At 35.5% G+C, this 24,807-nt stretch overlaps 1 protein-coding gene across 1 annotated transcript in view; it reads left to right on the top strand.

Annotated features, from left to right (window-relative positions):
• Positions 1–1,175: 1,175 nt before the first annotated feature.
• The window catches only part of LOC150076081 (cytidine deaminase-like), a 37,587-nt gene continuing 13,955 nt past the window's right edge, over positions 1,176–24,807 (top strand). Inside the window, exons 1-3 of the mRNA XM_090387527.1 lie at positions 1,176–1,429; positions 9,420–9,548; positions 15,758–15,869. Coding sequence (XP_090243653.1) covers positions 9,425–9,548; positions 15,758–15,869 — 236 coding nt within the window. The 5' untranslated portion in view covers positions 1,176–1,429; positions 9,420–9,424. The remainder of the gene's footprint in view (positions 1,430–9,419; positions 9,549–15,757; positions 15,870–24,807) is intronic.

Here is a 24,807-nt window from a genome sequence, read left to right as displayed (position 1 = left end):
GAGAACACTGATTTTAACCACACCGCTACCAGCGAAAGCGCATCAGTCTCTTTCACTCTCTCTCAGGGTAACTCGAGGAATTTTTTTTTTTTTTTTTCCCTTTGGCTGGTGCAGCATAAGCCTTAGGCTTCATTGCACCATGTAGCTAATAATAACAATAATACTAATAATAATATAATATACAGGGTGATTCACTACCAGTGCGACAAACTTGCAGGAGGTGTAGGGGGCACAAAGGCGAATCGGAATCACACAGCATTACAGGGTCCGAAATACCTTTGTCATGCGGTAGAGGACGTTGAACGGGAGGTCGCGCGAACAGCGATCCCGCTGGAAGTCAGCATTTGCGAACCGATTCCCGAGGCAGTAGGATGGACGAGTATTCAAACGTTGAACTGGCCGACATGCACCTCGCGTATGGAGCTGCGGACTGTAACGGGCGCGCCGCTCTGCGCTTGTACTAGGAACGTTTCCCGCACAGGCGTGCTCCTCATCATACGATTTTCCCACGTGTGCACAGAAGGTTACGTGAGACTGGTTGTTTCACGAGAGGTACCATGAATCAAGAGCGAACGACAAGGACGCCGGACAATGAGGAGAATGTCCTACGTCTTGCAGAAGGCAATAGAGTACGAGTAGTCGAGCGATAGGCCAACGATTGGGTATTTCCCAATCCACTGTATGGAGGATACTGTCAACAAACCAAATGAGTTCATACCATCTGCAACGCGTCCAATCATTGGAGCCTGCGGATTATCCACTCCAGAGGACTTTTGCTACTTGGTTTCTTCAACAGAAACGGTTCGCAAATGCTGACTTCCAGCGGGATCGCTGTCCACGCGACCTTCCGTTCAACGTCCTCTACCGCATGACGGAGGCATTTCGGACCCTGCAATGCTATGTGATTCCGATTCGTCTTTGTGCTCCCTACACCTCTTGCAAGTTTGACGCACTGGTAGGGAATCACCCTGTATATAATGTATCATTGATAAATTTATAAAACTACTTAAGTACTTTTTTATTATGCTTTCAATATGAAAAGTTGAGAGAAGACAAAACGATGAATTCTTTTATGTAAATGCTTCTAAAATTATGAATTGCAATTTTTTTTTATAGCGAAACTTACTTTAACTGCTGCTCTATAGGTGTGATGACGTCATGGGGGTTGCATGTAATCAGCGTAGTTTTAATGTACCAGCTGGCTCTTGACTGTCCCGATCATACGTGATTGAACTTATCTAATTGTGCTTCTCGCTAATTGGTCTGCTAGCACTTTCAGCTAGATTAAATGGGGTGTTATCATCATTGTTGTTGATTCTGTTACTGTAAATAAACTTCTAATCTTGTAATTCTCAGTTTTTGTTTCATAATTGGCTACATGAACGTTCAATGTGAAAGACTAGTGATCCATCCTTAATCCATTACAGAGGTGAGGGAGATTTGTTTTTGCCAATTGATGTGAATGGAGAGACCTTTAGGTTACCAGTTTAGCGATTTTGACACCAGATTTTGGGAATTTAATTAATTTTAATTTTGTGATTTTTTCAAATTAAAGTGGTGACAAATCTAGTGTTATTACCAAGTTGAAACTGCGATTTATTTTTATTTTATTTATTTTTTCAAGGCCTTTTTTATCTGACATTGTTTACAATAAGTCATCACAACTACTTCGGCTACTAGGCAGTTATGACTTGTATATTTAAATATCTCTAGTTTTTCAGGTTAAAACAGTAAAGATTTAATGGCACCTACTGTGCCAGGCCCTTTTGCGTATAGCGAAACTTAATTTAATGCTGCCGATATTTATTAAAATATGCCACTTTTTTTTTTTTTCAATTTATTTTATCCCAATATTTGCAGTATGTGTATATAATGGGGATATATTCTATTTTATTATATTCTATTCTATTCGATTTATTCTATCCCAATATTTGCAGTATGTGTATATAATGGGGATATATAATGTCCACACCACACATATTATCATCAGTAGACATATATTGCAAATTTCATCTTTAATAAGCTTCACAAAAGGGGTCATATAAATTGTACACCTAATTAATGATACACTATGCCTGTTTATTGCTTTTTTTTTTTATATAATTTAAAAAATCTGGAGTTTTTTTTTCTTAACCACTGTCAGGTGCCACTTAGTTATAAGTTGACATTTGTGGGTAATTCCTGCTTCTGAATAGTGCTGGAAGTTTTCTCAAGGGAATGGGATAAAATGTTGCAATGCATTATGGATAGAGGGGTACTTGCACAAGTGTTATGTAATGGGCTTTTCAGTAATAATATTGGTGATTAGAAATGGAGTATTTCGTTATGCAGTAATGGGGAGAGATGGTCAAAGTTGTTAGAAATGTTATCTAGTAGTTCGAAAAGTAAACAAGAAAAAAAAATTGCATTACTTAATTAAATGGCCCCTTAACATTAATATTGATGTAATATCAGTGTGTAGTTTCAATATTCAACTTTCAGTAAGTGATGTGTGTAAAGTATTTGCATACATTTTTGTATTTGCAAATACAAAAATATTTATTTATTTTTTAACATATAATATACACAACAGGCATTCGCCCAGTTAAAGTGTATAACAGAGCAAAGGTTGTACAAAACATAAAAATAAATGGTAGACTAATATACTTTGTACAATGAAAGTTAATTCAAACAGGAAAAGTCCAATTCACAAAAATAAAAAAAGATATTCATGATGTCAAGTCCAGTACTGTGTAAACTCGCAGAAAGCAGTTTGCTGCAGGAGACATCATCACACACACACGAATAATGAGGACATCTTTAGCTCAGAACTCATCTGTCAATCGGTCAACCTACTCCAAATAGTTCTGTGAAATTGTTTCTTGTTCACAGCCATATCCAAGTCAAACTTGTTCATGAGTGCCAATGTTCTTTTGAAGAAGGAGTTCCTGGATATCTCTAATCTGGAGTTATCGATGTGGAATGTAGTCTTCTGTCTAGTAGCCACCACTGGAGCATGAAGGTCAATATGGCACAGAAGATCCGGCAGGTAGGTTGAACCAGCGAAGATGTGGTACAACAGTTTTAAATCAAGAACAGTTCGCCGAGTTTCCAGAGATTGAAGCTTGAAGTAGGAACAGAGATTCGGGTAGAAGATTCTGTGGTAAAACATATATCAAAACCAACACAATGAATGCATACAGCTGTACAATAAAATAGCCTTAAATATAATAGGTCTTGTTCAAATAAATAAAATTGATATAATTCATTGTTAATTTGCTTCTGCCCTTATGAATGGTTGGGAATCTTGGTTGAAAGATGGAATGCAGTAAACTTCAGAGTTAAGTTTGTATTAGCACAGTGAATTCAGTCATATTCTTCTGTACCAGAGGGGAAAATGCCTTGATTCAGTTAAGGGATGCATTCAGGAGATGAGTCTGTTGGTTTCAGCCCACCCCCAAATAGACTCAAAATAAAAAATAAAAAAAAAAGTGAGTAAATTTTCTCAAGGTCAAAGCAGCAACTCTGACCCTGAGCTGACTTGAAGTGTTGTTAAGCAGAACACAAAAACACAATAGAAGTTTGTTGTGCTTTTGTGTAAAGTAATAAACAAATTCTTTCCTATTCTCTTTTATACAAGTAAACCACTAATTTATCTTGGGCATTCTAATAATTAGGAATACCAGAGAAGAGGAGAATTGAAAGATGTTTCCATCTTTATTACATACAAATTCCATACAAATGAAGAAGGAAAGTTTATTATTCATATAGTTTGGGATATAATCACTTCCCATCCCCACTAGTAGGGGCACTGGTGAAAAACTACTAAACTTTAAACCTAATAAATGGAAAAAATTAAAAACTAATAATAATTAAACCAGAATTATTAGAAGTAGTTGCTACATTAGTGGAAATAACAGTCCAAATTAGAGTTTTACAACTTAGAAATAAATTGCAGAAAGTACTGTACAAAACTTCATAGAACATAAGTTTATCTTGGTCATTATACTTCAAATATGAGACTCACTACTAAGTAGGTGCACCAAAGAAAAACACTATTGAAAGATGTTTATTCTCCAACTATGTTTCTGTGCTTATTAGCACTTTCTCAATAAGGAACTAAGTATGAAATAGGATTCACAACTAACCATCCATCAAAGGCGATTATCCAGTGAGTGAAGAATTAGGCTACAATGAAGGCTATTCAAGTATATTCCATTTCTATAAAAACATTTTTTTATGTTAACAAGCACTGGACACACTTGAGAAAAATTATACCCCACGAACCTTGCACGATCTCTCTGGGGCCGAATTGATTGACAAGGCCTTTATCATAAATTCTCACCCTATCATGTCTTGACAAAATTTCAGACACTTCTAAAATTCATCCATACCTTGTACTTATCATGTCTTGACAAAATTTCAGACACTTCTTAAATTCACCAGTATCTTGCAGCCTTTTTTCAACATCACCTCATATTTGTTAGCACATTCACTGCTCCCTGAGCATAAATATGTGGCTCTGGATTTTAATTTACTTGGAGGGAAAACCATCCTACTTTTAGAACTTTTTCATCCAATTTCACAGAAGGAAAACCAGATATTTTTGTCATGCCACCTTCACTGGAGTGCTAATTAATTCAGTCATAGTAAGAAGAAAACCCAAAAATGTTTCTGCCCTTTTCAATCCAGATTGACTTAATATTGTGATTTTCAATCTGAGTTCATAAAGTTGTTGGAAAAGCCAGCAATGAAAGTGTTAAGTAAAGCCTCAGATTGCCTATGCTTAATATCATTAGTACCAGCAGTTTTTGCCCTTAAAAAGATTAAGTCAATAATTGTTTTACAGTATCATCAAGTTTTGTCCCTGATAAACATACTCTGGTCTAGTTTTAGCTATCCATTTTATGCAATAACATAAAATTTGCCCTGTTTTCTTGGTAATGGTCATCAATAAAACCACATCCTGCTTTGCAGCCAGACATGTGGGAGGGAGTAGGCTCTAATGTTAAAGTGGGCAGATGGGTATGTGATGAGTCCCTTTTGTCAGCACCACCCCCACCACCAAGCCAAGGCATTCTCACTGATTTGGGAAACATGCTCTCCTGCTCTAGTTGGAAGCATAATTTTACTTAAAAATTTTAATTAGTCCTATAGCACTATACCTGTAGTACACAGTAAAACTGTAATAGGCTAGTAAATTCCAGCTACTATAGAATTATATATATTTTATGTAAAATTTAAAAAAACACAACAATATTCATTTTTTGCCCAAAAATATACAAAAGAAAATATTGAAGGATTATACTTATATCTGTTCCTGTTTTTGACTTCCTTCTTCAGTGCCATAAAAAAAAACCAACCAAAATAAAATCAAATCCAATCATTCTTCAGCTTGTTGCAATATTTGCATTGGCAGTAGCTAACTTTATGTTAGAGGAAAAACAAAACTAAAATGAAGACTAGGTGGCAAAACTAAAATGAAGACTAAAATGAAGAACCACTAGGTGGCAGTGATCACAGTGTGCTGAAGTGGGATTTCCTCAAAGAGGTAACTACCATTAGAGGTAAAAGGAAGGGTTATTGCTTTCATAAAGGCAACTACGATGGACTGAGACAGTATTTAAATTCTATACAGTGGAACCAACTGATGATGTTACGAACAGCAAATTCAAAATGGGAAGCATTCAAAGAACTTATCTTGGAAGCTACTAGGCTTTACATACCAACTAAGAAATATTGTTCAAGGTTTAGGTCTAAATGGATGTCAGATGAACTAATGAGACATATGGCAGAGAAGAAAAATGCATGGGATACATACAAATTAACACGTGACACAGAAGCCTATGATAGATACAAGTTGATCTGTAACCAAGTTACAAAGGAGGTTAGGCAGGCGAAGGCAGATTATGAGATATCTTTGGCAAGGGATGCAAAGAAAAACAGCAAAGAGTTCTTTACTTATGTAAACTCTAGAAGGAAGGGGATGAATCAGATTGGTCCACTTGATATCGATGGGTCAACTGTTGATGATCCTGCTCAGGTAGCTAACAAACCAAATGAATATTTTGCATCGACATTCATACATGAGGAGTTATTCAGCGAGGGGAATGCCAGAGGTGTATTCAACTCTGGCAGTAAGCTAGAGAATTTTGTAATCTCTGAGAGTAAAGTGGAGGAGAAATTGTTGAAGATAAACACAAGAAAGGCACCTGGGGTGGATGGGATCTATCCAGTTATATTAAAGGAGGCAGCAAAGGAAGTAAGCAAACCCTTAGTCATAATTATGAGAGCTTCCTTGGACTCAGGGGAGGTACCATGGACTGGAGATGTGCAAATGTGACCCCAATTCACAAAGGAGGATCAAAGGCTGACAAAAGTAATTATAGACCTGTGAGTTTAACTTCTGTTCCCGGAAAATTAATGGAGGCACTGGTTAAAGAAGCACTGCAGGATCATCTAGACAAGACTTCAGTTATAGCTCGGACACAGCATGGTTTTGTTAAGGGGAAGTCCTGCCTGACCAATTTGATTGGATACTATGATGCAGTCACAAAAGAACTGGATGCAGGGAATAACTTTGATATTATATACTTGGATCTTAGAAAGGCTTTTGATACTGTTGCACATGGAAGACTGCTGCACAAATTGGAGCAGTGTGGCATTGGAGGCAAATTGCTGCTATGGATAAAGGGGTGGTTGAGGGGGAGAAGACAGAGAATGGTAATCAATGGACACTGCTCATCGTGGACTAATGTTATTAGTGGAGTCCCTCAGGATTCAGTATTGGGTCCATTATTGTTTTCTGTATTTATAAATTATATTGATGATGGTATATCAAGCTTAATGTCCAAGTTTGCAGACGATATGAAGGTTGGCAGGGTTGTCAAGGACACTACTGACACTATGCCGCTGCAACAGAATCTGGAAAGGTTGAGCAGATGGGCTGAGAGGTGGCAAATGAAGTTTAACATTGACAAATGTAAAGTATTACATATGGGAAACAGCAACCCCAGAGCAACGTATCAACTCGTACTACACTGATAGTGGTAGAGAATGAAAAGGACCTGGGGTGGTTGTGCAGGCAGATATGAAGTTCTCTGAGCAGTGCAGACGGGCTGCAAGAGTAGCTCATGGTGTATTGTCAATGATATATAGGAATTTTTCTAGCAGGGATAAGGAGGTGATTATTCCCTTGTATAAGGCAATGGTCAGACACACCTAGAGTACTGTATACAGGCCGGGAGGCCTCATTTCAAGAAGGATGTAGAGCTGCTGGAACGAGTACAGAGAAGGGCAACAAGAGTAGTGAATGGAACAAAGGGTGGAGGATGCAGAAAGGTAAGGGAATGACCACCGCATATCCCAGAGCAATATGGCCTTAGTTGCTAATGCTCCTAAAAACCAAATAACAAGAACAACAGGCTTCCTTGCACCATATGGCTAATAATAATAATAATATTTTGTAAACTATTATTCTTTATATTCTGAATATTTTTTGTTATCAAGTTTATACAAAAACATTAGTTATAACTGCCTTCAGATAGAAAAAAAAACACAAAAGCTAAATAATCATTGAGCTATACATTATTAATATTACATCCAAATAAACTAAACATTGGACAGTATCCATCTGCTGAACCCCACCTTTTGTGGGATTGATTTATAGAGATAGCAAATATATATATATATATATATATATATATATATATATATATATTTCTTCTAACTTTTTAAAAAATTTTTGTTTATGCAGAAGGGAAGTAGGTCAGAATATTTTAAGTCTTAGTTCTAATGTAGTATCACCATTGTTATTTATTTTATTTTGTTTTTTTTTAGGAGCATTAGCAACTAAGGCCATATTGCTCCGGGATATGTGGTGGTCATTCCCTGACCTTGCCACATCCTCCGTATTTGGTGGTGACGGACTCGAACCCCGGTCTAATCAAGAAGCGTGTGCTATGCGCTGCTGCTGCTCCTTCCCACCTGGCTACGGAGGCACCATCACTATTGTAACAATGGTGATATTACAATTCTATAACTTTACCTGTTTGTTCTCTACAATATTATATTTACTTTTGCTGATATGAGCTTCACATCATGTCAGGAAAAGTATACTCACAATGAATCCATCTCTTTGAACTTCTTGCAGAAGTGTTAGGATGCTTCTGTTTTAACTCAAAACTGAATATTTTTCAATGGCAAACACAGAGATCTGAGCTTTATATAATACTTGAGAAAATGCATAGAATTTTTTAGATTTTTCTGGAAGAGAAATTTTCATTTTCCTTTTTTTTTTTTTTTTTTTGTTAGAGATTTCTAGAGATCAAAATTCTAGATTTTCTGAGTTAAACATTGAGAAATAATGAAAATTACAGAATGTTTAGATTATCGGTTTACAGAAACAAATACAATCGTTGTAGCAATATTAATAAGGTGTTGTGTAATATTCTCCAAAGCAAATAAAATTCCATAAAAATTACATAGTTCAGTCATACAACCCATTTTAAAAAACTACCTAAATTCTTGTGATGCATTGCTGCTAATGCAAACACTACTTTTTTAGAACCTGGGGTGTACCAAAACTTGCCTTACTAATTCTGAGTTAATAGTAAGTATTTCTTATTAACCAACAGATTTGCATCCTTAAAAATCTAATACAAATTTCATAATTAATTGTAATTAATTGTATGCAGCTGTTCCAGTAATTATTGATTTATATAATAAAGATAACATTCTTCATATGTTAACTAGCACCCTTCTGATGTTGACATTCCCTGCTTTTATTCTTATACATATTCATTATTTTTAATAAGTTAGCTTTGGAATTATTAGTAATAAATTAGATCCAACATATTGATCATTTATTACAAGAGTTATGATCAAATGAGCTGTAAATAATCATTGAGCTATACATTATTAATATTACACCCAAATAAATTTTCTTTGATAGCTAAAATATGTAAATACTAAAATATATTGTTTCCAGTGTGATGATGATCAATCATCACACTGGAGTATCATTGCCTAATGTATTTGCCATATCTTGACATATATCCTTGAAGATATATGATGAATACACAGTCCTGGATTACTATTTTTTATAACTTTCCTGTTGACACTATCATTTGGGCAGCTGTAAAAAGAAATAAAAAATAAGTATACAACATTTAGTTTTGGTTGTTAAACATAAAGAATGAAACAACATTTTGGGATTGTAACCTTTGCCTTCTTACTTAGTCTCAGAATTTTTCAGTCACTTCTCATAAGAACTTGAAAAGTTTTATTAAGCAAATAACCAAATAATTTTTCTTCTTTATTAACAGAGATTTCCAGAAACTGTAATCCATAAAATTTGTGCCCCAGTTATGTTCCAACCCCGATTATCATTTTATATTTGTGTACAAATATTCATTTCATTATTATATTTTTTAATTTAGCTCAAATGGATCCTGAGATAATGAAAATTTTGGAAACCAGTAGAGCTGCTCTTTCAATGGCTTATTGCCCTTACAGTAAATTTGCTGTGGGTGCAGGTCTTCTTTGTGAAGATGGAACTATTATTTCAGGTAAGTTCAAATACCATAATGATTTTAAACCATGGCATTAATATTGTTTAATCAGTGATTTTGATTTATCAGTCTGATCATGAGATTTTTGAGAATAACTATGGCAAGTTGAGTATATTTTGATATTGAATTAAATATGAAACTTCTTTTTTAATCAAGAAAACATTTTAAGTTTATATTCTTAAATAACATTTAAACAGATTTTAAAATCACTTCTTACATTATTTAACCTTCTATTAGATTGCTCTTAAAGTTATGTACCAGAGGCAGAACTACTGGTTTTTGCTCTTTCCCACATGATACCTGAACGGGCCTTGTGCTCTTTAATGATCATAAAAAATTAAGTTTTCCTCCCCCCCCCCCCACCAACTTTTTCCAAAAGCCATGGTGGCAGACCTGGAACCATGGTAGTTTCACCATTAATATATATTATTTATTATCCCAGGGGCTCACATCTGGTGAGTATGGGCTTAGCACACTCAGGGTCCTGAGCTGGATATCATCATTCTTCTTTTTTTCTTGGTGATTCTCTCTCTCAGGGTAATTCAGAATTTTTTTTTTTTTTTGGCTGGTGCTGCATAAGCAGGCAGTGGTTAAGTTGCATCTTGAGTACTGAATACAGGTTGTTGTTGTTATTTGGTTTTTAGGAGCATTAGCAACTAAGACCATATTGCTCCGGGAATATGCAGTGGTCATTCCCTGACCTTTCCACATCCTCTGTATTTGGTGGTGACGGGCTCGAACCCCGGTCTAAATCAAGATGCGTGTGCTATGCACTGCTGCTCCTTCCCACCTGGCTATGGAGGCGTCCACTGACTGAATACAGGACGAAAAGACATCATTTTAGGAAAGATGTGAAACTATTGGAATGGGTGTAGAGAAAAGAAACAAGATTAATCAAGAACACAAAAGGGTACTCTTACCATAAAATATTTCAGTTTTGTGAATTGCAGCACCTAGAAACTAGGCACCTGTGATTCAATCCATTTAAGGCCTTGAATGAATTGAGTAAATTAAATGCAAATTAAATCTTTGCTCTTGTTCAGACAACACACACAAGGGACATAAATTTAATTGAAAAAAGGATGGTTGTAGGATAAATGTGTGAAAATTTGCTTTCAGAGTGAGATTGCTTGTTGAAACAAATTTCCATATGGTGTTGTGGAGTAGGTAGTCTGAATAAATTTAAGGAAGAATTGGACAAATTATTAGAGGGAATGGACAAATGAGGTGGGTAGGTTTTCTTTGATGCTATATAAGCTTGCTTCCTTGCATAATTTGCCACTACTGCTACTAATATTAACCCTGGTTGCATCCTCTTCCTTTGTATAATCTTTAATAACATTGTATAAAATGGGTTATTACAGTCAACCAGTTCATCACACTACAACTGCTAAACTAAGACAACATTTCAGAATTCATTTGATAATCTTGTCTTCAGGCCTGAGAGACCACAAATGTTTATAGGAGAGTTGGATTTCAGAAACAGATATTTTTAATTTTTTTTCCCTTGTCAATAATAAGCAATCAATAATGACAATCGCGGCTCGCACAAGTTGCACAGGTGAGATACGGAGTAACAAGCAAAAAAATAGGAACAAAGAGAAGATTCTTAAAATTTATTTTATGTTTTTTTTTTTTTTTTATATATGACTGAAGATTTCAGTGAAGGGGACACATTTCACCACAATAACGTAAAAACCCACACAATTCCAGCTATCGGTATTATCGCGAATGCAATAAGATCGAGTTTACTACCCATTTACAATTAGATGCACGAACAGAAAAGCCCAGTAACCTGGAAAGTGCAAATTGTTTAATGGCAGTGACCTCCAGAAATGTGCTTTAGTAAAATGTGAGTTCGCGTGAAGTGATAATAGTGTGTTTCTCCCTTAACCCTGTGAAGTTCTTTTCAAAAAATTCAGTTTCACCATTAACATGGTGCCAAATAAGAGAATAAGTGACAGCGCTACTAGTAAATCAATCAACAAAAGGAAAGTCATTGATTTGGATCAGAAAATTAAACTAATAAGGATGTATGAAAATGGCCAAACATTAACAAGTATCGTGCAGAATTCAGATTTGTCAATATAGTAGCAATATGTTATTAATCATTCCCGAATTACGTAAAACTCAAAGAAGTAAGAAGTCCTGGAATGCATCTCTTACGTACGTCGGGAACTTTTGTATTTTTGGATTAACCGGGAAATCGATTATCCAGGATTTGTTTTTTACCATCTATCCCGGAAAATCGAGAGTTTACTGTATTCCCCAATAACAAAAGGGGCTCACAACTGTTGAGTATGGGCTTGGCACGCCCAGGGTTCTGAGCTGGATATCATCATTCTTCTCTTTCTTGGTGATTCCCTTCTACTTATGATTCTTGTTTTCTCTCTCTCTCTCTCTCTCAGGGTAATTCAGAATTTTTTTTTTTTTTTTTTTTTTGGCTGGTGCAGCATAAGTCTCAGGCTTCCTTGCACCATATGGCTAATAATAATAACAACAACACACTTTTCTCTAAGAGTAAGGATTCCATCAGCATTTAGTTTACTCAATCTTAAAGTCATAAACATACTTCAATCAGGTCTCTTGCTGTTCTGGATGTTGAAATTTCCACAACTGAAGTCTTTCTTGGTAAGAGTGCCCTTTTGTGTCCCTGACTAATCGTGTTCCTTTTACTCTGCACCCAATCTAACAGATGCACAGCTTTCCTAAAATGAGGCTGCAAGACACCTGTATGCAGTACTCAAGATGTGGCCTAAGCATTGTGTTATATATAATGAGATAATCACCTCCTTGTCCCTTCTTGCAAAATTCCTGTATATGAAAGAACCTCTAACTGTCCTCTAACTTCTCCACACTGCTGAGAGAACTTCATGTTGGACTGTACAATTATCCCCAGATGTTATTTATTATTTTTTTTTTTTCCACTGTGTTGAGTGTGATACTCCTCAGTTAGTACGTTATTTGGGGATTATTGTAATCCCTATGAAGCACCTTGCATTAATCATTTCTATGCCTAAATTTATCCAGGTCTTGTTCAGTGGCATACCATAATTTTTGTCATTAATTACCTTGCCAACCTTTTTGAACAAGTTTTTCATCCAAATGGGATTCAATTGGATTGGTCAGTTGTACTTGGCTTTGTCTTGATGTTGAACTGTGGCTCCAATTAAAATTCAAATTGTGAGTGCCAAAGATTTTGAGGAGACCAACGTGATTCACAATATTGTGAGTAAAGAATTTTTCAGCAGTGTGTCCATACGGCAGTGGCAAAACTACCATACTGTCACATCTGCCATTGCAAGGGGATGGGGAAAAACAGTTGGTCCTCTATGGTTATTAGAGCACAGAAGTGATTGTTCAAGTATCTGTGAAGGGAAGAGGAGGCAAAATCTGTAGTTTTGCTTCTGCCACAGGAAAAATAAAAATAGGTTAATATATATTTTTACTTCCTGAATGTATCTTTTAATTATTTTTTGATTGAATTCTGCCAAATATATAATCATTTATATAATGTATTCAAAATGCATTCATTATGTTGACCTCTTTGTAAAATGTGTGTGGGGAAAGCTGGTGAGCAGGAGATGGAACACTTCAGTTAACTGTAACTCAGAATAGTGTATTAAGTTTTTGGCACTAAATTTAAATAAATGTAAATTGGTTGCATTTTAAGTTAAGGAAAATGTGTGTGTGTGTGTACACATGAGGTGTGGCTATTAAATTTTCATTACCTTGTGTTTTTGCAGTTTCCCAGAAAAATGACAGATAAAAGAATTGAACAACAAATCAACATCAAATTTTTAAAAAACTAAAGACAACACCAACAGGAAGTTATGAGTTGTTATATCAAGTTCATGGGGAAGATTCTACATCAAGAGCTCACATTTTTGAATGGCATAAACGATTTTTAGACTGAAGAGAGAATGTGGAAAACGATGAACAACTAGGCCATCTGGTATCCAGGAAAACTGGTGAAAATATGGACTGGGTAAGGACGTTGTTTAAGCATTGGAGTGGTGCATCAGAACTCAACATGGACAAAAAACAGTTAGATAAATTTTAACTGAAAATTTAGGTATGAGAAAAGTGTGTGCCAGGTGGTGTCACAAATTTTGAATGAAGATCAAAGAATGAGAAGACTTGAAGTCTGTGAAGATGAGTTAAAAAAAAATTGAAGAACATCCAGACTTTCAAAGTATTGCAATTACTTGTAATGAAAGTTGTCTGTTCCAGAATGACCCAGAAACTAAAAGTCAGTGCAATAAAAGACAAAACAATTCCCCAGACGAAAAAAATCAAGATGTCAAAAACAAAACTATGCTGTTTGTTTTCTTCAATATTAAAAGAGTTATTATGGCTGAATACATCCCACCAAATCAGACTCAATCAAACATACTACATTGAAGTTCTGACAAGGCTGTGTGAAAATATTTGAAGGAAGAGACCTGAATTGTGGAAGGATGGTTGGATGCTCCATCAAGACAATGCTCCAGCATACAGCAAGCTCTCTGTTCACCAGTTTCTGGCTAAAAAACAAATCCCTGTGTATGATCATGCACCCTACCCCCTTGACTTTTTTCTTTTCCCTAAACTGAAAAGTGTATTTAAGCAAACCCATTTTCAATCCATTGAAGACATTAAGAAAAAAATGACTGAAGTGTTAAAAGGGCTTACAGAAGATGACTTCCAGAAATGTTTTTTGATAAGAAGAAATGTATGGAACAGTGTGTGCAAACTCAAAGCAATTATTTTGAGGGAAATAACTTATAAGGTATGAAATGAAATATTTCATTATATTTATTTTATTGCAAGTCTCGTTATGTAATATTCACACCTTGTACTTAATACCGAGGCATAATGTAGTGCTTTAGAAGCTTCCAAATAATCTCACTGATACTATTCCTTTGTCAGATTGTGTGGTATGGAGGCGTGTAGGTGATTCATGTAGGAGGAATGCAATGCAATGTTCCTATAAAACATACTGTGAGCATTGCTGTTTGCAGATTATAGCTGACATAATAAAGTAGGACTGAATTTGAAAAATAAACGTTAATAGAGTTGAGGGGGAAGGAGCAGAGGGAGAGACTGTTGTGAACTACTTTAACTATGAGAATATTTTGTAACATATTTAAAATTAAATTTCAGTGTGTAGAAAAGGGATGAATAAGCATTATAAAAATTTGAAGTTATTTTTTTTGTGAAAATTCCTTGAAAAAAATAGTTCATATTATTGCTAACATGAAGCAGTTTGTGTAGAGAAATATTGTATAGAGAATTTATCATCTCTTCCTGTGCTAATGATACCATTAATCACTGGATTACACAATGAATTTTATTTTGAGGGAAGACTCTATTATGTATTGCTTTTATATGACACAATATAATAGGTCTTGATACAACATTGCTAAATTCTGTGAATTTGACTTTTATTCATCCATCTTAGATGGATAAAATTTAATCAGTTGTTTGGAACATTATTTTTAATAACCGCTCTCTAAGCATTCTCATAATTTTGCCTTTTTAAAATATATACAGTATTATTTAGTGTGTTCTTGTACATATACATAGATATGCATAAGCAGCTGTTGTCTTCACCATTTATGTCCATCCATCCACATGTAAAAACTTGACTCCCAATGGACAGACTTCATGAAATTTTATATTTAGTTCTTTTAGAAAGATATGTTGAGCCATCCAAATTTCATTAAAATCAGACTAAAAATAAACATAAAAAAATTAAATTTAGAGAACGTAAATCTATACTTTATTAAGTGTTCTCTAAAGTTAAAATCTTAGTAATTAATTGATAAGGAAATAACTAAATTTACTTTTCACTTCTGTTAATCCCATAAAGAAAAAAACAAATCAGTTAATTTAAGAAAAAAAAAATAATGCACCTGAAGTGTAATGCACTGTGCACATTAATAAATTTATTTTTAGATATCTTAATTATAGCTTAATTTATGCCATAAAATTTTACAGTTCCTCATTTTTCCATTTTATTTATATTTTTCAATGTAGATACTACTTGAAATAAGAAAAAATGAGATACATATGAGATTGTTTTGAATTTACATATAAGAGAAGCCATTGTAAAGTAAGAATGCTTTTATGAAAACACAAAGCCTTTCTAATTTGGTAGTATACTATTTTTGTGCATTATATAAATGTTATATATACATTTATGCATTATATAAATTTTTCAGGTTGCAATGTAGAAAATGCTGCTTATGGAAATTCAATTTGTGCAGAGAGAACCGCAATTTTCAAAGCTGTAACAGAAGGAAAAAGAAAATTTAAAGCAATTGCAATTTCAAGGTGGGTTAACTAAAGAGTATAGGGGTATCCACTAAAGAATCATATAGGTTAATTCCTTAATAACTTTATTGTTATAGAAGCTGAAGAGATGAAGCATAGATAAAATTAAAGTTACATCATCAATCGTGCACAAGGTTTCATCCAATCAGTTCAGTATCTGCTCTGTATGTAGTGCGTAAAGTGTTTAAAACATACAGCTCATTTCATATCTGAAAAAATGCAAAGTCATAAGGAATGAATTTGTATGATTCGTGTGCGAATACCCTCTATAATGAAAATAAAAAAATAACAATTAAATAGTAATTAGTAACATACAAGCTAGTCATGAATAATGTAACATTTTTATTTCACAATTTTATTTCATGGGATAGAACTTTTCTGTGTGGTCTGTGCTTCTTAACAGGAGACTGTTTTTATAGGGATGGAATACATTTGAATAGAAGAGATGCATGAATATTTGCTAATGCTATCAAGGTAGTGATAAGCAGGTTGAAAAACTGCTAGTTTTCAGGGATACATAGAATAATAGTTTAACTAGAGCTGCAGGCAGAGGTGAAAGTGATTCTGGCATTGTTACTATTGGTACATTGGCATATAAAACTTAAGGATCAACACTGTTTCTAAAGGTTACAACCACAAAATCTTTACTTAAGGTACTCTTTAATGATGAGAGTAGATTCAGTCTCAGCAGCAATTCTGGATGTCAGCTAATCTGGCGAGACGTTGGCACACGGTATTACCCCACAAACATCACTGAAGGGGATTGATATGGTGGTCAAGGTGTTCTTGTCTGGGGAGGTGTTATCTTGAATGGACGTACACTACTCCAGATACCAGAAGGTGGTACTGTAACCGGTGCACGCTACTGTACTGAGGTGAGGTAATCCTTCCCCACATGTGTCTGTTCTGAGGTGCCATTGGTCCCTAGTTCATGTTTATGGATGATAACACCACACCCCATCGCATTGCAGCCGTTGATATGCTTTTGGAAAGTGAGGACATTGTTAGTATGGATTGGCCTGCCCATTCCATAGATCTAAATCCCATCGAACACATATGGGACACTCTGGGGAAATGCCTAGCAGCATGTCCACACCCACCAGAAAATGTTCACCAGCTGAAGATGGCGCTGACAGAGGAATGAACGATGTTACCGCAAGAACTTATCAACAACATTGTTCTAAGTATGGACAGGCGGTGCAAAGCCTGCATCAACATTAGGGGTGGCCATATCTCCTACTGAGGACCACTTCTTCCCTTTGTTTCATCTTTGGCAGTGATGCATCTGTATCATGGCAGCCAGTGCTATGTTGCCATTTTTGAATAAAGTCCCTCTGTACCATTTTGTTTCTGTTGTTGTGTTGGTGTTGTTTCCATCATCATTTCTGTACCTCACGAGGTTCCTTTGGTATGCTTTTCCCATATCCAGGCCACTCCTATGAGAAGCTACAGGTGAAAATTTGACTGGTCCTTAAATTTTGCACACCACTGTATATGCAACAATCTGGACACCAAGGTGTCTGGTATTTCGGGCCCTGCTGTAGGTCATCATGGAACGAATGAATACATGGGCTGTGTTAGGGTAACTAAGAACACATGCATGTATACTTGCGTGTACTCTAATGCTAGGAGCATTGTAAATAAACTTGATGATTTTAAGTACTGATTAAATCGTCGAATGCAGACTTTGTAGGAATAGTGGAAACATGGTGTACTCAGACATAAGTGATGTTGAATTTGAATATGGGAAGTGCAATGTATACAGGAAGGACAGACAGGGCAGCAGAAGTGGAGGGATTATGCTTTTAGTTAAGAGGAAAATTAAATCTAAGGCAATGCATCCAGCTTACTTGGGTGACGAGTGCAATGTTGAGTCAGTTTGGTGTGATATAAGTACTGGGAAACAAATTGGAGAGTAGGAGTGTGTTATAGGCCTAATGACTAGGCCTAAAGTATACCAAACAGCTATACAGGGAAATAGAGTGGGCCAGCAAATCAGAATATCTCATAATGGGGAATTTTAACTACCAGATGTTGACTGAAATTTGTGGGTTGGTCACTCACACACTAGGATGACTTGTGGATTTCTTGGATGACTGTCTTCTATGGCAGCATGTTAGAGAGGCAACAAGAGGAAGCAATAATCTTAATCTAGTTATCAGCAGTGATTCTTCATGTATTAAGAATCGTAGGTTAACAAAGACTAGGTGACAGCAATCATAGTGTACTAATGTGGAATTTAATTAATTAATGTCTTCACGCATTAAGAATCTGCAGGTTAAAAGACCCACTGGGTGGCAGCAATCATAGTGTGGAATTTAATTAAAGACATAACTACTGTCAAGGGTAAAGGGAAAGGCTTTTGGTTTTGTAAGGGTGACTACAGAGGTCTCGGATAGTTTTTAAATTGTGTGCAGTGGGACAAACTGATGACGTTACCAACAGCAAATTCTAAATGGGAAGTATTCAGGGAAGCAATCAAAGAAGCTACTATGCTTTTCATACCAACAAAGAAATACTGTTCAAGACAGTATTTCTTTAATGGATGTCAGATGAACTATTGAGACACTTGGCAGAAAGGAAAAATGTATGGGATGCATATAAATTATCAGGTGATACAGAAGCCTATGGTAGATATAAATTCATCTGTAATCAGGTCACAAAGGAGGTCAGGCAAGCATTAGCCTAAGACAGATTATGAGAAGTCTCTGAAAACAAAAGAAATCTTTGCTTATGTTAACACTAGAAGGAAAGGGATGAAAAATGTTATTCTACTAGATATGAGTGACATAACTATTGATGAATCTCTTCAGGTTGCTGACAAACTGCCGACCGGGCTAGCCAGGTAGGTAAAGTGCCTATCTGGCAACCCAAAGGTTGTGGGTTCGATTCCCGCCTCGGGCTTGGATCAAAGTAAAATGCAAAAAACTTTGGGAGGTGCATTATGGCCATAGAAGCTGATGCGCCAACAACTAACAAGGGAAAAAAAAAAAAAGCTGACAAATTAAATTTTAATTTCTTAACATCATGCCAATGTGGAAATAACATTTTCTTTGAACATGTACTGGACAGAAGGGCAAAATTGCTTTCGGGTACAAATCATCTGTTCGGAACTGTATTATAAAACAGTAAATCTTTTAAACAAACAGGATCTAGTAAAAAATGCAACTAATAGTCATGAATGAGATTATCTAGTATTTTCTTTTAACATAAAATGTATTTTGATCTTTGAGTTCCTGTAGTTAAATGTTTTCTTATATAAATTATGGTAATTGTAACCCGGATTAGGATTTTTGTATTCTTGTTTATACTCTGGCATAACCACTGGGTCAGTGGAGTTTACAATAAAATATTCAATACAAATGCTAATCGTATTTAGCAGTCACGGGTTTGAACCATGTTCCACTCGAAGAGCATGTGCTATGTGCTATTGCATTCATGCTCCTGACCACTTGGCTACGTCGGGCCCCTCCTATGTGTAACTGATTGATAATTTTACTTGAACCAAAAATAAAATTATGGACTTGTTTTTGTGCCTTGTTATATGAAATAATATTAGCATTGCTAATGTTAGGGCATTTTTGAAAATGCTAGGGTAGTAAAATTGCATTATCTTGGCTAAGATGGGTCCTGGAAATGCCCTGATATTTTTTTTTTTGAAATTCGTTTTGTTTTGAATTTATTTTGTTCTGATTTTCATTCCTGAAAATCTGATTACTGTAAAAAAAAAAAAAAAAAAAAAAAAGAAAAAAAAAGTAAACTGCAGCCATCATCAACCCACTGCAGGATGGAAGCCTCCTCAATAATTCATGTTGAGGGAAATGGACCATAATCTGCCACGCTGGTCCAGTGTGGGTTGGGAGATCGACCTTATTTAGCAGTCAGGGGTTTGAACCCTGGTCTACTCAAAGAGCTTGTGCTACTGCTCCTGACCACTCGGCTAAAGAGTCCTAATTTACACCAAAATTGTAACCCCAGTCTGTAACAAAAGTGGATAAATGTACTTACTATCTCTAATTTTGCATGCCACTTGGGAGATCAAGATAGGTATTGCATGTACGTTGCTTATCGTGCTAGGTAAACCTCACTGAATTTATGAAAAGAAAGAAAAAGCTTGCTTTTTTTGCTGTTTCCATGGGCTGGTGTGAACTTAACCAGCCATAATGAAGATTTCATTTTCTATCATACAAAAATTTAAAGTTTTTTGAGGAGTAGAAAAATAAAATAGAATATTCAGGTGTTGTTTTTCTATGATGTTGTCAGCCCTGCATGGAGAAGATCTTATTCCTGTACCACCAAGTAATTGGAAAGAACTTCCCATTTGCAATGAAGAAGATAATCATTGGATTATCTTCTTCAAGTTATATTCTGCATAGCAGCAAAGAATCATACCTAATTGAATGAAGTGAGCTGCTAAAGCAACAGGCTGAACTTTTGTCATTAAAATTGCAAGAAGTTAATTTAGGCTGACGATAAAATAATTTCTTTGTTTAGAAAGAGAAATTTAAAAAAGTTTGTTTCATGGTGTGTTTTTTTTTTTTTTTTTTGATAGTTGTTGGCACATCAGCTTCTGTGGCCATAATGCAGTTTTTGTATTTTACTCTGATCCAAGCCCGAGGCGGGATTCGAACCCGCGACCTTTGGGTTGCCAGGTAGGTACTTTACCCATCTGGCTAGCCTGGTCGGCCTATTAGTCTGTGTAACCCCCAAACTGCCTACTGCCTTGATTGCATTAGCAAATATTCTTGCACGCATTCTATTTAAGCATATCCCATCCTTGTAAAAATAGTCTCTCCTGTTTTAATGTAATAAAACAGGATAGTTTTATTATATCGTAGAAACACAAAGCCTTCTATATTGTAGCCCATTTTGTTGGAATAAAGGAAATTTGAGATGGTTTTCTTCCAAATGTTGAATGCAATCAAATATAAAGAACATCATTGGCACTTTTTTTTTTTTTTTTAGTGATGTTAAGGTCATTGCACTTTTACTTGGATTGCATACAGATTTACCGAGTATTATTCTTTCCACTGCTTGTGGAATAGTTGAGCAACAGAACAGCACTGTTTTTAAGAATTGGCAACACAAGAAGCTTGTGGGAAAGGTAATTGGTTCTTTATCCTTTGTAGTATATAAAGCTGGGCTTGATGAAAAATTTTGTGAATGCTTTGAACAGAAATAGTGATGGTTTTAACTATTTGAAGAAAAATTGATTGAGAACATAAAGATGCAGCCTTTGTTTTTTGACCACAAATCAGGAAATGATTGCATGATAGCAGTTTTGGGGGAAAAAAAAAAAACTAAACCTTATTCAATTAGCCATAGTAATATTTTAATCCTATTTCGCCAGTTTTTAGGTAACAAAGAAAAGTTTAATCAACTGGTAGGAGAACTATGAAAGTTTTGGTTGCTGGATGCTTTATGCCTAATAACATGAATGCAGTTAATTATGAAATGAGGTGAAAGGTTCCAGGATATAAGTTTAATAGAATGATATCAAAGAAGGTGAGATACATTCATAAACCTGCTTCTTGTCCAAATGATAATCACATTTTGATCTCTTGCCAGAGTTATTGGCCACAACTTTTGTCCATCTATACTCCCACCAGGGCTGGATTTTGGTGTTTGTAGGCCCTAGGCACTTTTATTCCGAAATGTGCTAAAAAAAGGGGGGTAAAATGTTTCTTCTATTTTTAACGCTTTGACTGTGAATCATGTCAATTAATGTGACTCAAGTTTAAACTATAATAAATGATAAACCACCTCAAATGATGGAGCGACTATCACTTCGATTCTTCTAGTTTTGAGAACAGTTGCTAGATAGCGTATGCATATTGAATTGAAGCTCCTAGAGTCAATTGTGCATGTTTTCTCAGCTTGTTTTTCGTTAGTCACAGTGAAAAGGGTGAACCGTTGGGTTTTTTTTTTTTTTTTTCCCCTTTCTTCATAGGCCCTAGGCATTGTGCCTAATGGGAAATCCAGCCCTAACTCCTACCTCTCTTAAAACTTGATGATTGTATTGCCTCCTCAACTGAAGCCAACTTAGCATTAATTTTCTTCTAACTCTTATATTGAAGATCTTTGTAAACTATCTCCTAGTATTCCCAATACAGTCCACTCAGTGCTTCCTGCAATCTTCCATCAAAAGGATGTCAGAATAATTTTGAAAAAAGTCTTGATACCAAGCTCCAAGACCTGATGGCATTTCTCCATTTTTCTCAAAAATGGTGTTCCTGTTCTGTGTTGCCATTTTGCACCTTTCTTATTCCACTGGTGTTTTTCCTTCTGCTTGCAAATTTGCTCACATCCAGCCAGTTTCCAAAAAGGGTGACAGATCCCTCCCATTCAATTATAATACCATTGTACTCCTCTCTTGCAAAGTAATGAGAAATTCATTAATCGCCAACTCCCAAATTAATTTTGAAACTTTCCATTTGATCAATAATTGCCAATATGGATCCCATCAGCGTTGATCCACTGATGATATATTGGCTTATCTTACCTATCTGGACAAATTCAATGGAAAAGTGTGGTAAAAACTCAAGCAGTTGCTCTTGGCATTAAGGCTTTTGATCATGTTTGGCATAAAGGGCTTCTAAACAAGTTTTCATTTTGTGGATTGCCAACTGTTTTTTGCAATTGGTATCCAGTTTTCTCTCTGACCATTCACTGATGGTATATGGCTCTCTGTTGTCTACCTTTTCAACTAATGCTGGTGTTCTCTAAGGTTCAGTTCTTTCTCCCCACTCTTGCATATCAATAACCTTATTCCACTGACTGAAAATCTATCCATAGTTTTGCTGAAGTTAGCACATTGCATTCCATCTTTGTTTGAGAAATTTTGCCCCGAACAAACAACTTAATCTTCTCACATATCCACCAGAAATTCCTTAAATTCTGATCTCCAGGTAATTCTCCAATGATAACTTAGTTAATTTTAATCCTTCTAAAACTCAGTCCTCTCTTATATACCTTGCAGAAAGGAGTCTACTGCTCCCCTGCATACCTTCAGTGAAACTCAAATCTCTAGACAAGATACATATCTCTATTAGTGATTAGCCTTACTTTTATTCTCTCTCTTGGCATAAAAATATCACAAATATTGCTTCCTCTGCATCTAAAAAACTGGGTTTTCTCTTTTGCTCTCATTGTTACTTTTCTTCTGAACAACTACTCACTTTTTATAAATCTCAAAAGTGCCTTACCATGGAATATTTTTCCTACATCAGGGATTGTGCCCCCAAAACCTCTCTCCGGCTTCTAAACTCCATTCAAAAGAGGGCAGTGATATTAATCAATGACCCATCTCTTACAAAGTCTCTCCACTCTCTCTCTCTCTTACAGTGTGTCTCCACTCCCTGTCTGTCACTTGCAAAATCCCTCCACTCTGTCTCATAGACATTCCTTTTCTATAGATAGTTCCATGGACACCATTCTTCTGAGTTAGCATCTATAATTCTCCCATTCTCTTCCAAACTAGTCTAAACACGTGCCATAACCAGTCAGAATCCATTTACTGTCCAACTTCAAAATGCACAGACCTAACTTTATTTCTTCCTCAGTTATGCCTTCCTTCATCTTCTGTTTTCTGGAACAACCTTCCTTTGCATATATTTCCTGAAAATTATAATCTACAGAAATTCAAGTCTAATGTCAACAAGCATCTTCAGTCTTTTCAATCTTCAACCCATGCACAGTACTAAGTACTATAGGTTCTAATATCTTTCATGTTTGAGGTTTTCATAAAAAAAAAAAAAAAAGTAATGGACGATTACTGCTAGCTTTTACAAAGAGAATGTAAAAATCTGTATATATTAGAAAATAAATAAATAATTTATCCTGTTGAATTTTAGCAATAAAATAAATTTGTATTTTTATCTTAATATTTCTACAAAATCAGAAATATTAAAACAAAAATTCAATAAAAAGTCTTTTTAAATAATGTTAATTTGAAAACGCTTCACTGCATTGGTTTTAAAAAACTTTATTAGACTAGGTTAACAATTAATATTTGAATTTAGAGGTACCATGTGTTTCAAACACTCTTTGCAGGTCTTCTTTGGCATACTTAGAATTAAAAAAAAAAAAAACCTTCACTTATAGTCCAAAAAACTATAAATTACTTTTAACATTTCATAATAATTAATGTTAAGGAATATCTCTGAGCAGTGCAAACAGGTGCCCAGACAGCTCTTGAGGTCTTGTCAATGATATACAGGAATTTTTCTAGCAGCAATAAGGAAGTGATTATCCCATTGTAGAAAGCAATGGTTAGTCCACACCTTGATATTGCCTGGAGGCTTCAGCAGCTCTACATCCTTCCCAAAAAGGAAGGATGTAGAGCTGCTGGAATGAGTACAGAGAAGGGCAATGGGATTGGTGAGTAGAACAAAAGAGTGCTCTTACCAAGAAAGGCTTCAGTTCTGCAAATTGCAGCATCTGAAGACTAGGCACCTGCAAGGTGACCTAACTGAGGTGTTTAAGGCTTTGAATGGATTGAGCAAGTTCAATGCTGATTGGATTCTTCCTCTTGCTCAGACTATGCACATTAGGGAGCACAAATTCAAATTGAGGAAGAACAGTTGCAGAATAGATGTGTGGAAGTTTGTCTTCAGCCAGTGGGTGGTTGATTGCTGGAACAAACTTCCAATCTGTTGTTGTGGAAGTTGATAGTTTAAATAAATTCAGGGATTTTTTTTGCTTGTACCATTTGCCACCACTAATGCTAATAATTATATACAGTTTTCAGCATATGATACAACGTAAGGAATGAAGAGGATAAAGGTCATTTTAAGTTGTCAAGAATTGTATTGGGTGGCTGTTAGACTTCTGAGACACTTGACATTATTGTTGGATGTACTTGCTGGCTTCATATAGGATCTGGCTTCCTTTATGTTGGACTGCTAGTTTCCATTGTTGCCCTAGGGTCTGTCTGTCT

The sequence above is a fragment of the Mastigoproctus giganteus genome, chromosome 13 (assembly GCF_048544385.1).
Source record: "Mastigoproctus giganteus isolate SK-2022 chromosome 13, ASM4854438v1, whole genome shotgun sequence".
Taxonomy (NCBI): Eukaryota; Metazoa; Arthropoda; class Arachnida; order Uropygi; family Thelyphonidae; genus Mastigoproctus; species Mastigoproctus giganteus.
Note: the sequence above shows the minus strand (reverse complement) of the source record. Positions and strands in the feature narration are given on the sequence as shown.